This window comes from Quercus robur, chromosome 2 (assembly GCF_932294415.1).
Source record: "Quercus robur chromosome 2, dhQueRobu3.1, whole genome shotgun sequence".
Taxonomy (NCBI): Eukaryota; Viridiplantae; Streptophyta; class Magnoliopsida; order Fagales; family Fagaceae; genus Quercus; species Quercus robur.
In genome coordinates this window covers 48,737,862-48,752,970 of record NC_065535.1, presented here as the reverse complement: position 1 = coordinate 48,752,970, position 15,109 = coordinate 48,737,862, and the positions used below count along the sequence as shown (strand labels likewise).

General features: G+C 36.8%; 1 protein-coding gene across 1 annotated transcript; it reads left to right on the top strand.

Annotated features, from left to right (window-relative positions):
- The first annotated feature begins 6,873 nt into the window (after positions 1-6,873).
- Positions 6,874-14,876, top strand: LOC126713837 (2-hydroxyacyl-CoA lyase). Its single transcript, XM_050413717.1, has 2 exons — positions 6,874-8,439; positions 14,183-14,876. Exons 1-2 carry the CDS (start codon positions 7,039-7,041, stop codon positions 14,495-14,497), a joined length of 1,716 nt encoding a protein of 571 aa, XP_050269674.1. The 5' UTR covers positions 6,874-7,038; the 3' UTR covers positions 14,498-14,876.
- Positions 14,877-15,109: the final 233 nt, after the last annotated feature.

The following is a 15,109-nucleotide window of genomic DNA, read 5'->3' as shown; positions in this document are numbered from 1 at the left end:
GGAGACGATCAAATGGTCGTCCTTCAAGCCTTTGCTGGACTTTGATAGGCAGGATATCAACCTCACTTCGTCATTCCTAGACTTTAAATAGTACGTGTCGCCGAGCTTGTGGCATTCATAAAGATGGACCACATCGTGCCATGAGAGGCCAAGGTTCATCTGACTGTTCAGGGTTTCGATACACCCCAGGATCCGGAACACATTAGCAGTGCATTGATAAGGGGCCAACCTATGACCACGTAGGTAGTCCCTAGTTATTCTCCCCATCGGAATAGTCATTCCTCCTTCCACGAAGGCTATCATTGGAATTGCGACCTCTCCTGTTCTCCGTTTGAGCAAAATGTCCTCCAGATGACAGTATTCTAAACCTACCTCCGGTGGGATACGATACTTCGCCCTGAAGCCCGCCATACCGGCCGGAGAATCTACCATTTTCTCAAGCCTACCCATCCCCTCTAATCCTAAAAAAACAACTTGAAGGCAGTATGATTAATGAAGAATGATGGAGAAGAAGCACGCACCTACGGGTAAGAGGCACGAAGGAGTCTTCAAAAGAGTGGCAGCGGAAGCAAGGACAGACTGAAGGAATAAGCTCTGAGGAATTCCGAATACTGAAAGGCTCGTCAAAAGTAAGAGACGAATACCCTCAAAGCCTGTTATACTCGGAAGAATTAGAACAGACGCACTCGCGTCTAAGGCACGTGAAGCGATGTCCACCACAGATCCTGCCTCCAACCGTTGGATTGGGCAAGTGTAAAACCTCAAAAGTGGCGATTACTATCCTCAGCGTCATTAACTGCCAACAGCATTAATGAGGCACGTAAAGGCGTGCCTTCGCCCCCTACACGTGTGAAGCAGTGGTTCACCACGAGCCGTCTAGTGGGTATCAAAATCCCGCCTTTTCTCCTCGGACCCAGAAAGAGGCAGGCATTTTGAGGGGCTATTGTGGGGGATAAAACCTGTCAGCGGATGTTGGGCCGTAGTTCACGTACCAAGCCCAACCACGATAAGAAGGAAAAGGCAGGGGGCGAAGGATATCTCATCCTAACTATGATGGGCCGGGCCTGCTTAGGGGCGTCCGAGGAGGAGTATCTCCTCGGACTCGCCAAGGGAGTATCAAAACCGCACCTCTTACCTAACGAAAGGTTACTCAATACGAAGGAATGGTGCATGGCGTCCAGGAAGGGGGGTAACCACAACTGCCGCATTAAATGCCAGGGAACTACTTTTCCAGCCGCATTAATGTGGAAGGGACAGAAAGGCCAAATCATCTTGGCCAGTGCAACTCACAGAAAAGAAAAAGGATGACCTACGGGACAGGCACTCAAGTGGAAGGTCAGATGGCTGACAAGTGTAGGGTCATGATCTTAAAAAGGATGCTATATAAGAGAAGAAGATCCCCATGGAAAGGGGGATCGAAAACGGAAGGAAGAAAAAGGATAGAGAAGGAGAAAAGAGATAGAAGTATAAGAAACAGCCCCAGGGACCATTACTCCAAAGAGTTCGAAGGGGTATTCTTACGTCCAACTGGTTGCATGGCATGATCGTAACTGCGTTTCCTCTGTCAAGAACTAGTTCTGTATCCTACTCTCTACAAATTCATTGTTGAGGGACTTTTGGGCCAGAATCACCCGCTTGCTGGGCTTGAGCCCCAAAATCGTGCCCCTACAAATATAATAAAATAAGCTACAAGTATTTTGACAATATAAAAACTAGTAATTTTTTCTTGAATGTGAATATAAAAAGAGAAAAGCTATGCCAATAATATTTTTATAATAAAATTTAAGTGGCAAATTGTTAGTGTTAGGCAAAATTGATTTTAAATTAAAATTAATAACAACTTACTACTTAAGTTGTGGATAATAACATTGAAACATTTCTTTTATAAAAACTCTTTAGATTTATATATATATATATATATATATAGAGAGAGAGAGAGAGAAAAAAAACTCTTTAGATTGAATATCGGATAAGGCCTAACCAAAAAAAAAAAAAATATATATATATATATTTATTTATTTGATAAGGCACGCCATACAAGGCCCAAAATATAAAACTGAGTTAAATAAGTTAGACAAAACAAAAAAGACCCAGAAAATAGGAATTGGAAAGTGTCAGCTTTCGTATCGGAGTGATCCACCACAAATTATTCTATATTTTTTTTTTTTTTTGGCTATAATTGTAACATAGCAGATTTTGAATAGTTTAATCATCACTTACCAATTAACCCACCATTTTTTTTACTAATCTCGCTCTAGCACGTACTGTAACCAAAAAAATTGGTAAAAAATGATGTAATTTCCTTCCGTATGGAAGCTTCCAACTTGACATTGGGTGCCAGACAGAAACAGAAAGGACTGGTTGTCTGCTATTGCTACACCTACTCTACTGGTGGCAACGCCAAACTCACAAGTTAGATAAAAAATCGGCTTCTTCTTTCGGTTTTTTTTTTTTTTTTTTTTGGTCAAAAGGAAAATTCATTGAACTAAAAAACCTCTACAGCAGAGGATACAATTCGGTCATACAAACAACCAGCAGCATCTAAACTAAGAAGCATTACAACATCAGGGGGGGATACAATTTGGCTTCTTCTTTCGGTTTTACTACTTTATTTCCTTTTTTTTTTTATTTGATAAACTGCAGGTCTATTAAAGCTACGAACCAAAACAACCTGGGGAATCTCCCTTACATACAGCCTCTAGAGAGGGAGGGAGATTTCCATATGAAAAGCAAACATTACTAGAAGAGTTCAAAGTAAATTTTGCAGCTTCATGAGTTGCATAATTACATTTTTCCTTTTGTGATCATTTTCATCACCTCCCCCAGCTCTCTCGATATTCATGAATCAATCATCTCCTTTGCTGCAATGATTGGAATCCAATAGGACCAAATGAAACACATTCCTTATCAGTAATTAATATAATAAAGGATATTCATATTACTATGGGCAAATAATTTAGACCAAAAAAAAAAAAAGATTCATATTTCATAGTCAGTCATAATTCTTTTAACAATTTAAATATAGAAAAGAAAATGCACGATCATCTTAAAATTATGTACCAGCGCTTAAAGCATTTCCAACATGCTCTTTAAACGAGTTTTAGAGATTAAAAAATCATAAATTTCATCTTCAACATACTCTTTTCTCAGTTGCTCAACCCAATATAACTTTATGTGAACTCAATAAAATATTCAGTTATCTTTTCTTTTCTCTTTCTCAAATGGAATAAAATAAAAAATAAAAAATATTTAAATAGGATAAAGAAATAAAAATTTCTGTAAAAAATAGGTAAATATGTATCAAAACTTAAAAAAGTCTTATAACTCAAGTGATACTTTTTTATATTTCCAACAAATAATTAGGCTTCAAATTTGGGTGAAAATATAGAACTGTTTTTGAAGATGTTTTAATAAACTATGAATTATTGCTTTTATATATATTTTCCAAAATAAAATAAAATGTTCATGTCAACTATTTAATATTTATGTACCATTGTCGTTATTTAAAAAATAAAAATAATATTTAATAACATAATAAAAACACATTATTTTCCAACTATAAAATTTCTATTGTATATTTACATTTTGAGGAAAAGATATTTATTATGATGATAATTATTTTATTTTCAAGTATTATAACTCCAATATTCTTTCCTTTTTATGTTTGAGGAAAAGATATTCTCTGTTTAATCTAAAATAAATTATCCTTTTTATTTAGAAACTAAAATAATGTTTCCTAATAATTCACGGATCAAATCATAAAAGACTATTTTAGGTAGAAAATACTTGATCCAATTATAATTTTAAACTGGTATTTTTTTTATACTTCAATAGTTAGAGGTAGGAAAATTTGAACTCGGATTACTTTTGTTGGAATGACCAGAAAGTGCCAAACATTTAATTTACAAGGATTTAAAAAAAAAAAATTAAGCTACAAGTATTTTGGTAATATAAAAACTAGTAATTTTTCCTTGAATGTGAATATAAAAAGAGAAAAGCTATGTCAATAAAATTTTTATAATAAATTTTATGTGGCAAGTTGTTAGTATTGGGCATAGGGATGGCAATTTTGCCCCGCCCCGCTTAACCCTCCCCTCCCCACTTCGCCTCACAAAGGTGGTGGGGCAAGAATGGGGCAAGATTTTAGCCTCACACTACGGGGCGGGGCGGGGCGGGGATGGATTTAAATATTTTAGACCCACCCAACCCTGCCCCTCCACATCCCCGCCCTACCCCATGTTGCTAAAAATTATAATTGTAAATTTTTCATATCCTAAAACCCTACTATTTAAACTAACATATTAATATTAGCTTATTTTATTTTACCCAATATGGTTCTCTGCCTTCATTTTGGTATATGTTATACTATGAGATTTTTTTTTTTTGGTGATTGTCTTGTTAAACACTTGGATATATTATTCAATTTTTTCTAAAAATTAATTTGATTTTATGGGATAAATTTAGTTGTAATTTCAAATATTTTTTTTTTAATGAAATATGTTTCATTAAAAAAATTCTACTAGTTGTAGGGCATATTAACAAAAAGTAGAGCTCTACGAGGTAGGGCGGGGCCTCAAGGGGCAAGGATGGGGTGAGAAAGTTTTCCTCGTCATGCGGGGCAGGGCGAGGATAGGATAAGACAAAACCATGCGGGGCGAGGATGAAGACCCCATCTTTTGGCCCCGCCCCGCCCCGCCCCGCCCCATTGTCATCCCTAGTTGGGAAAATCGATTCAAATTAAAATTAATAACAATTTATTACTTAAATTGTGGATAATAACATTGTCGCAATTCTTTTATAAAAGCTCTATAGTTTTTTTTTTTTTTTTTTTTTTTTTTTGGATAGAGAAAACTCTTTAGATTGAACATCCAATGAGGCACTACATACAAGGCCCAAAGTATAAAAATGAGTTTCTTTTTTTAGAATCCCTCCAAAGATTTTATAATTTAGAAAAAGAGGCTTATCAGCAGAAACAAGAGTATTGATGTCTAGAGGAATAAACTCTATCCAGACAGAAAAAGAAGAATAAAACCTAGCTCTCTTTGCCAAGTCATTAGCAACATAATAAACTTGCCTATAAGTATGAGAGAAATTAAGGACCTGTTTGGTAATGTTACTCTAGTAATATTGTTTATATTTTTTTGGAAATATGTATGGGTAAAAAAGTGTGTAGAAATACATATAATATTGTTTAAAAACTGAAAACATGTGTTTAAACACATATATCAAATAGCCTCTAAAACTCTTTAAGTCCTAAAAGAGCTTACATAAGACATAATATCTTTAACTAAGTGCCCAAAAGCAGAATGAAACATATCACTAGAAAATAGGTACCGAAAAGTGTCATACACGATACTAGCTTCCATATCAGAGTGGTCTATCACAAATTATTCTACAATTTTTTTGCTATAATTATAATGTAGCAGACTTTAAGTAGCTAATCATCACTTAAACAATAACCCACAATTTTTTTCACCAATCTCACTCCACACGTTATTGTGGAGTTATCTAAGGCTCTAGTTGAAGCTCTAACCAACCCGAGCTAATCTAACACAGTTGTCTCTGGCCTTTTTGATGACTGCAAACAGTTGCTGAGTGGTTTTCCCCAATGTCGCATTCAACATGTTTTCCGAGAAGCTAATATGTGCTTTGATCAGCTTGCTAGATTAGGCTTATTACAAGATTCTGAGTTTGTTTTATATCCTTGTCCGCCTATGGACATTAAGAAATCCTTTGAGGCTGATAGCCAGGGCTTGTATTCTTTCAGGCTTTGTCCTTAGTTTAGTTGCTCTTAGTTTTTTATAATATTTCCCATTATACCCCAAAAAAAAAAAAAAAAACTGTGACAAAAAAAATGGTAAAAAATGATGTAGTTTCCTTCCGTATGGAACCTTCCAACTTGACATTGGGTGCCCAACAGACACAGAAGGGACTGGTTGTCTGCTATTGCTACCTACTCTACTGGTGGCAAGTGGCAACGCCAAACTCACAAGTTTTTATTTTTTATTTTTTTTTGAGAATCCCAAACTCACAAGTTAGAAAAAAAATTGGCTTTCTTCTTTCGGTTTTACTACTTTTCCTTTTGTGATCATTTTCATCGACGCCGTCACCTCCCCCAGCTCTCTCGATATTCATGACTCAGTCATCTCCTTTGCTGCAATGATTAGAATCCAATAGGACCGAATGAAACACATTCCTTATCAATAATTAATATAATAAAGGATATTCATATTACTATGGGCAGATAATTTAGACCAAAAAAAAAAAAAAATCATATTTCATGGTCAGTCATAATTCTTTTAACAATTTAAATATAGAAAAGAAAATGCACAATCATCTTAAAATTATGTACCAGCGCTTAGAGCATTTCCAACATGCTCTTTAAACGAGTTTTTGAGATTAAAATCATAACTTTCATCTTCAACATACTTTTTTCTCAGTTGCTCAACCCAATATAACTTTATGCGAACTCAATAAAATATTCAGTTATCTTTTTTTTTTCTCTTTCTCAAAGGGAATAAAATAAAAAATAAAAAATATTTAAATAGGATAAAGAAATAGAAATTTCTGTGAAAAATAAGCAAATATGTATCAAAACTTAAAAAAGTCTTATTACTCAAGTGATACTTTCTTATATTTCCAACAAATGATTATTATGATTTCAAAAAATATTTGTTTGGTAATAAACCAAATAAGAATTAAGAATTGATGTTATAAAAATAAAAAAAAAGTAAGAATTGATTTTAAATGGTTTAAATTTGTAATTATCAAAATTTTATTATGATTTTCTTTAATTTTGTTTTTCATCATAAAAATGAGGAAGTAGAAATGAACCAAAAGTGAGGAAGGATAGATACGACAGGAGTTCAACCACCAAAAGTTTGACTGACAAACCTTTACCATAAATTTGGACTCCCTTCTTCAAAAATTCACAGCCAGCTCTACTTATAAATACACCATAACCCACCTTTGCCAATGCACACAAACAATATATAGTATACAAAACAATACCAAAAAAAGTTCAGCTGCTAATCTCCAATGGCAGAAGCAGACCAAACCATCGATGGAAACCTGTTAGCAGCCAAGTCCCTCGCCCACTTCGGCGTGGAGCACATGTTCGGCGTGGTCGGAATTCCCGTAACATCATTCGCCAACCGCGCCGTATCTCTCGGAATCCGTTTCATTGCTTTCCACAACGAACAGTCCGCCGGATACGCCGCCTCCGCCTACGGCTACCTCACGCACCGCCCCGGCGTGCTCCTCACGGTCTCCGGCCCCGGCTGCGTCCACGGCCTCGCTGGCCTCTCCAACGCTATGATCAATACTTGGCCTATGGTTCTCATCTCTGGCTCTTGCGACCAAAACGACGTCGGACGAGGCGATTTTCAAGAACTCGATCAGATCGAAGCCGTTAAGCCTTTCTCGAAATTCTCAATCAAAGCCAAACACGTGTCCGAGATCCCTAACGCCGTCGCTCAAGTCCTCCACTGGTCCACTTCGGGTCGACCCGGCGGGTGCTATCTGGATCTCCCATCGGACCTATTGCATCAAACAGTCACAATTGCAGAAGCCGAGAAACTCTTATCGGCAGCCGAAACTTTCTTCATAAACGCCACTCTCGAAACTCACGTTTCGGATATCGAAAAAACGGTGTCGTTGCTCCGAAACGCGAAGAGGCCGTTGATTGTGTTCGGAAAAGGCGCGGCGTATTCTCGAGCGGAGAATGAATTGAAGAAACTCGTGGAGAGTACCGGAATTCCATTCCTTCCGACTCCGATGGGGAAGGGGTTAATCTCCGATACGCACGAGCTCGCAGCCACGGCAGCGAGATCGTTAGCGATTGGGAAATGCGATGTGGCGTTTGTGATCGGTGCGAGGTTGAATTGGTTGTTGCATTTCGGTGAGCCACCGAAGTGGTCGAAGGACGTGGTGTTTATCTTAGTGGATATAAGCGAGGAAGAGATAGAGTTGAGGAAAAAGAGTGTGAATGTGGGTGCTGGTTTAGTTGGAGATGCGAAATGTGTATTGGAGAGTGTGAACAAAGCTATCAAGGATGAGCCATTTTGTTTGGGGAAATCTCATCCTTGGGTTGAGGAATTGAAGAAGAAAGTGAAGGACAATGTGGTCAGATTGGAGGCGCAATTGGCGAAGGATGTGGTACCGTTTAATTTCTATACTCCGATGAGGATTATAAGGGATGCCATATTGGCGGTGGGGAGTCCTGCTCCGGTGGTGGTTTCTGAAGGGGCCAATACGATGGATGTTGGGAGGGCGGTGTTGGTTCAGACGGAGCCGAGGACTAGGTTGGATGCTGGGACTTGGGGGACTATGGGGATTGGTCTTGGTTATTGCATTGCGGCTGCAGTGGCGTCGCCAGGGAGGCTGGTGGTTGCGGTTGAAGGGGATTCTGGATTCGGGTTTAGTGCTATGGAAGTTGAGGTATGCTTCTCTCTCTCTCTCTCTCTCTCTCTTTCTATATATAGTATAAGCTAATGCTTTGTGAAAATTTATGTCTTCTTTTCTTTGTGTTGTGTGATTAATGGGCTGCATTCTAATTAACAAGCATAATGAAAGAAACGACTATGATGATAGAATAATAGTAAGTGATTAGAATTCATTCTTTCCTATGAGGTTAAGCATTATCATGGTATCAAAGTAACTTGAGTTCAAACACAATCTCCACTCTTCTCTAATTTAAAATTTTAAAAATTCGACTTGTTAGTGTCACTTATTAAGGCGGAGTTGTTCAAGCTTTTAGGACAAGTGGTGATTTATCAATCTAGATGTTTTCTGGCTTTCCATCAGTGACAAATTTTAGGCTGTCGTGTTGGTATGTAGAGAAATATGTGGATTGAGTTGAGTATGCATAGAAATCTTGTTTTTTACTCAAGAATTGGAACCCCGGCCTGCATGAGACAGTAATATAAGGGGACTAAATCTTCAAACAGAGAAACATTTCATCAAAATGAGATGGTGTTGACTTGGATGAGTTCATACTTCTTCTGACTGCCAAACTGATACTGAAATGAAGGGCACATCATGAATTTATTTATTTATTTATTGCATTTGTGAGTTTCTGCCTTCATTCGTTCAATATTTAGCTTTCCCAGTATTAGGTTTTAGAATCTGCAATGCATGTTCTCTTTGCACTTTGGTACCTACTGCTCCTGTCTTTCTAGAAAAATGATGTATAACTAATCTTCCATGAAGGCATTCCATGTTCTACTTTTACTTTTCCTCTCAAATCATCCTCTAGATTATTTTTCCTTACCTTGTTTTCTTCCAGCGTTTCATTTTGATGAGAATAAAATACAAATGTACTGTCTTACTTACCATATACTTTGCATGTGACTGATTAGTCTGAAGCATTACATCAATTGCATTCATTTTTGTTTTCAAAATGACCTATACAACAAAAACAAAAAAAAAAAAACAAAAAAACCCCACTTTATTGAGGGAAAAAGGATTTCTTTAAGAAGAATTGACGCCAATTACTTCATTTCTTTTTAACAACAAGGGAGCCCTCTACTTGTGATATGTTTCATTTGGTGCAATGCTGTTTTCAGCCCTCATTAAAATAGTTGTAATTGATGTTTGCTGTTGTCTATACAGTCTGTTAGTGAAACTGCTGTAGTATGGAACTTGTATCTGTGCCTGTGTAACAAACATGGACACGGACGCAGACACAACACAACACAGCAATGCACAATACATGATGATACTAGAATTCTTGAAAAATTAGGACACGACACAGTGGCGATACAACAATTAGTTTATACAAACATAATAGTTGTAATTTTTGTTCTTGAATTGTTTAACCCCTTGTACGCTCCCTGTGTATTGGGGTGTTCCTTTTTTGATATCAATAAATTTCTTACTTATCAAAATATATATATATATATATATATTATGTTTATTTTAAGTTTGAAAAAGAAAATAACAACCATCAAAATCTTAAAACATATCTAAAATGAAAGCATTTTTTCTTTTTCTATTTTTTTTTTGGTATGAAAAACTTATAATTTTTCTTCCTGACACACTGAAAACACACATGCTCTTGTCCCTGGTGTGTCTGGATCGAACACGGACATGCTGGGGATTTTGGAGTGTCCAAGGTTTGGAGGTGCCTGCATCTGTGTTTATAATCATATGACATTGATTTATTGCATTCGTGTCATTTGTGCTAGTAACACAAGGACTCTTGGTTTTTCATGCAAGTAATAAGTACTAAGCTACTAACCTGAGCCTCTCCAGTTTTGGTTGTTCACTTCTCAATTCAGCTGCCTGTTTACAGTCATATGTCAGTGGGCCTTTCTTGTTTCCCTCTCACATCTTAGCCACAAGTGGCTGCTCTGAAGTAGTATGCCCTTGACTTGTTCAATATTCCTGTATAATTGGGTGCTGTTTGGTTATATTTGGTCACTTAAACTGGTTGACCATCATGTGGGCACTGTAATGGTCTGGAGACCATTTGGTGCTTTCTGATCATTAGTTGTTGGCTGTGTACCTGTGGTGTATGATAGGCTGATGTGGTTATCATGAATGATAGTTTTATAAAGCCTCTTGATTGGCTAAATGGTGGAACTACAATCATTCTACTTGGCTGCCAACATTAGTTGCTTTTTGTTTTGATCCTTAATGAAATAAGGTTTGGCTCCCCTCCCATTTAGCAGCCTCCAGTTATCTCCCATTTTAAATAGGATGACTGACACATGACGTATAGGCAATCCAACGGTTATTAAAAAAAAAAACAAAACACTCAAACCAAATTTTCTCACTTTCTCCGTTTGTCTCATTCTTTCTCTCTCATCATTTCTTCTCTTCTACTGTTCTACCACTCCCAGTTCGCCGTCCCAACTCCCAACTCTGAAAATCAAGTCTTCTTTTTTCTCTCTTCTACCCTACACAGATTTTCCTTCCTAATTTGTTTCTCTCTCCATCACTTTCTCGTTTCTTCTTTTCTTTGCCTCTGTCAGCACTTTGCCTGCAAAAGCCTTAACAAGATCACTATGCTCTTAGAAATTCACCTTAATGGCTTGACCCAAGATTTAAGGTATCGGATACTCAACCAAATCGATTAAAAGGAATGATAATCATTTAATTATGCTAGTAGGAATCCATGTTTGGATTATGCTTTGAAGGGGCCGGACCTAAAATTCCCATGGCAGCTTATTGTTTTTATTCTATAAAATTTAAACTTTTGTCCTAATTGAGGAAAACAGTTATTTACACAATCATTTGTTTTCTTTTCTTTTCCCATCATTCTTGACCACTAAACAAATTAAGGAGTGGGAAAAAAAAAACAGTGGTTGGGGTTAATGTTCAACAGTTAAGCAAATGGGTATTTGAAAAATCGCAGGAAAAGAGTGAAATAGACAAGATGGAAAAAGTTCCAAGGAAAAAAAAAAAAAAAAAAAAAAAAGGGAAAAAAAAGAAAAGAAAAGGAAACAGTGAAGAGAGCACGAGAGAAAAAAGATGAGGAAGAAGAAAATGGGATCCCACCAACAAATATCATGATTATGGTGCAAAACTTCTTATTGTTCTTACAGAAAAACAAGGAAGACTTGATTTTCTGAGTTGGGAATGGGAGGGGCCGAAGAGAAGAAATGATGAGAGAGAGAATGAGACAAACAGAGAGAGTGAGAAAATTTGCGTTTGAGTGGTTTTTATTTATAACCGTTGGATTGCCCATATGCTGTGTCAGTCATCTTATTTAAAATGGGAGATAACTGGAGGCTGCTAAACAGGAGGGGAACCAAACCCAATGACATTATGTAAATGGAGATTGCATGTTAGTTATCTTTTTTTGATAAGTAAGTGTTAATTATCAATTGGAAATGGTAACCAAATATCATTCAAATTGGCTGTTAAGAAGCATGCTTTAGTTAGATTGCCAATCAAAAAGGGGATGCATGTATTCAAGTGGACAAGTGAACTGTTTAACTATTTTGAAACCATGAAGAGCTCTTATCACAGTTTTAATCTGGCCAAAACACACATAACTGCTTGGTCTTTCTTTAGAGCTTCCTCACATCCCCTAAAGTATTGGATCCAGTAGAATCTTTTGGATCTTGGATGCATCACCTAGTTAAATTCTGATATGACGTATGCAGATGTCTTGGTTTAAAAAGTTACTGGTAAGGGTTCCTTTGTATTAGCATGATTTTAGTGTTTTGTCATCTGAATAAATCACTTTGACACTTTATATATTGTAGTCTTCTACAAGGGAGTAAAGCAAGGAGGAAGAGTGATAACCTGCTATATATATAGCATTTAAAAGCTTGAAAGTTTTGATATCCATCCCAGATATTGGGAGAATAAGTTTAATTCATGGGGTGGTAATATCACTAAACTTTGGAGTATTACAATAAATTTACCTATTTTCTTGTGTTTTCAACTCCAGTGGCTGTGGCAGTTTATTATGAGAAACTAGTTATTGTTCCATTTCTGTTTTGTTAATTAGGGGAAAAGTATTATTTGCTAAGGCCTTCCCATTAAAAATAAAAAAAAAGAAGAAAAAAAAGTAGGGAATATAGAGTCTTTTGGGGTGTAAGGTACTAACATAAATTCATAATATGGGAATTGTAATGGTTTAGACAGCAAAAGAGTTTTTTTTTTTTTGTGTGTGTGTGTGTGGCTTATCCATAGGAGGGGGATTTCCTTTGAGGTTGGTGAGGGTTTCTGTGAGGACAGTATCCTATATCTATTCACTGATTCAGATAGTATAAAGGCTTTGGTGGCTCACATTAAAAATCAAGTCCTGCTTCTTATTGTTGGAATTTGATGTTTAGGAGACATTTGAACGAACTAGTGGGTATGAATTTATGAGTAATAGGGAGGTTATGATTGTAGTTATCAGATTCTAAAGGCCTTTCCATTTTAAACTTCTCTTATCCTATTTTCACCCTAAGTTTTTGTGTATGTTCTGGTAGCAGATTTTGTGCCTTCATCCATTTTCATTGCCAAGAAGGATGTGGTGAAATTATTTAGTCTGTGGAAAGAAAAGGCGTCGAAAAAGTTGAACTGGACGTATTTGCTGGCATAGTTGATCTGTTTGGTATTCTTTCTTTTAGATTCAACATATCGGATCCTCTGTGGTTGAAGATCTTAGAAGGCTGATTAAATTTTTTATTTATAGGAAGAAGGTTTCAATTCGGTTAGGTTGTTTATTGAAACGATAAGGAAGAGGGGACAGCCCCATCTTCCTCCTCAGCCCTCAGGACTGAGGCTGGGAAGTTGGAGTCTTGTAGATGGGGATGTTCACCACTCTATTACAGGATGTTCCAACCTGTGGGCAGCTTTATTCACTGACCTGATTTCATGGAAAATGCTGCAAAAATCAAAAGAAAGGATGGCTGATCTAATATCTGCCACCTTGGCAGGGATGGACCGGTCTGAGGATATTGCTGAATTTTCCAGAAGTTATTAGGCATCAGCATCACAGATAAGCCCATGAATGCCTACTTCCTCAGGGAGATCTGTAGATGTCTGCAATGCATAGCTTTGGTTCCTTGCCTAGATACTTTTAGTGTTGAAATTTAGGTGGACATTTTAAATCTTCGACTTGGCTTGCTTCCTAAATTGGTGGTTGTTAGATTTTGAGGCCTTTTTTGTTGTGAAGTCTTCTCCTGCCTTCCTGACTATGTTCCATACTTGTTTGAGGAAGGAGTTAGCCGTATAAGTTGTTGATCTATATTCTATTAGAAGATTTGACTATCCTTGGTCCCAAGTACTGAAAAGAGGTTTCAGTACTCTTTTTATTTTCTTCATTTGGAAGGGCAAAAAATATGCCTTTAGAAGGAAAACTTAACAGCATATCTTTTCTAGGCTATTTATTTCATTGGATGCCACCTCCCTTTGGTTCAACTTATTTACCAGCCTAATTGACATGCTTTGATTTGCAGTGTTTTGTGTCCATCTGCAGTTTTTTTTTAACTTCACTTTATAGAGGCGATTTTCAAGTTCAATTGTTATTTTTACTTTAATTTTGTTCTTTGCATAAATAGGAGATCTTTAAATATCTCTTTGGATTGTTTACAATTCTGTTGTTCATTTATCTTCACTGAAGTTTTCATTTCTATTGTTACCTCTACCACAATTGCATCTGCTGTCTTTTTAATTACTTATTATCTGCTTGATATAAAAAATTTCATCTGGTGTATGCTTTTCTTGACTTTTCCAGACATTGGTTCGATACCAGTTGCCTGTGGTTGTAATTGTATTTAACAACGGTGGTGTCTATGGTGGTGACCGGAGGAGCCCTGAAGAAATTGATGGGCCTCACAAACATGATCCTGCGCCCACTTCTTTTGTCCCCGGTGCAGCATATCATACTCTAATTGAAGCTTTTGGAGGCAAAGGTTATCTTGTTGGGACACCTGAAGAACTCAAGTCTGCCCTTTCAGAATCCTTCTCTGCACGGAAACCAGCTGTCATAAATGTTATAATTGATCCTTATGCTGGTTCGGAAAGTGGGAGGCTACAACACAAGAACTGATGTAGGCCATAGTTGCTTTTTTTTTTTTTTTTTCCTCAATCTGTGCATTGCTGGCTGCCCAGAAAGTTGTCGATTTGTGTGCCTGAAAGAGTTTAATAATGTAAAGTTTCTGCAAGTAGCCATGTACTTCTATTTTGATCATAAAATTGACGCAGACCTCATATAGCATCGTGCATACAATTGGAACATGTTGACATTGGAGCAAGGAGATGTATATGATAATGGATTCTGTACATAATTTTGAACTTGCATGTACATGTGCTGGGGGAAATGCTTGTTAGGGAGTTGGTAGCGGTCAATTAAACAGGTCTTATTGCTTGTAATTTTACCATATTTCTGTGTGAGTGGAAATAATATTCCCTGATTTTCGTTCTTTTAATGAACAGTCAGCAGTTAGTGAAATTTTAGCCAATGCAAGTTCAAGTTGCATTTCTCTTCAAATTTATTCTTTTCGATTAAACAGGTATCATTGCTCGTAATTGGAGGATTGTCTTTTTCGATAGAACTAGTCGCTAAAACCTTGCAATGCACACCAGATAGTTAACTATTGTTAAATATCTTCACCATTCAATCTTTATAATATAAAACAAAGATATACACATTTGAAAAAAA

Bases quoted from the DNA above. Each gene is read 5' to 3' on its own strand.
- LOC126713837 (XM_050413717.1), top strand. From the start codon at position 7,039: ATGGCAGAAGCAGACCAAACCATCGATGGAAACCTGTTAGCAGCCAAG. The intron at 8,440-14,182 runs GTATGCTTCTCT...TGACTTTTCCAG, and splicing joins TTAGTGCTATGGAAGTTGAG to ACATTGGTTCGATACCAGTT.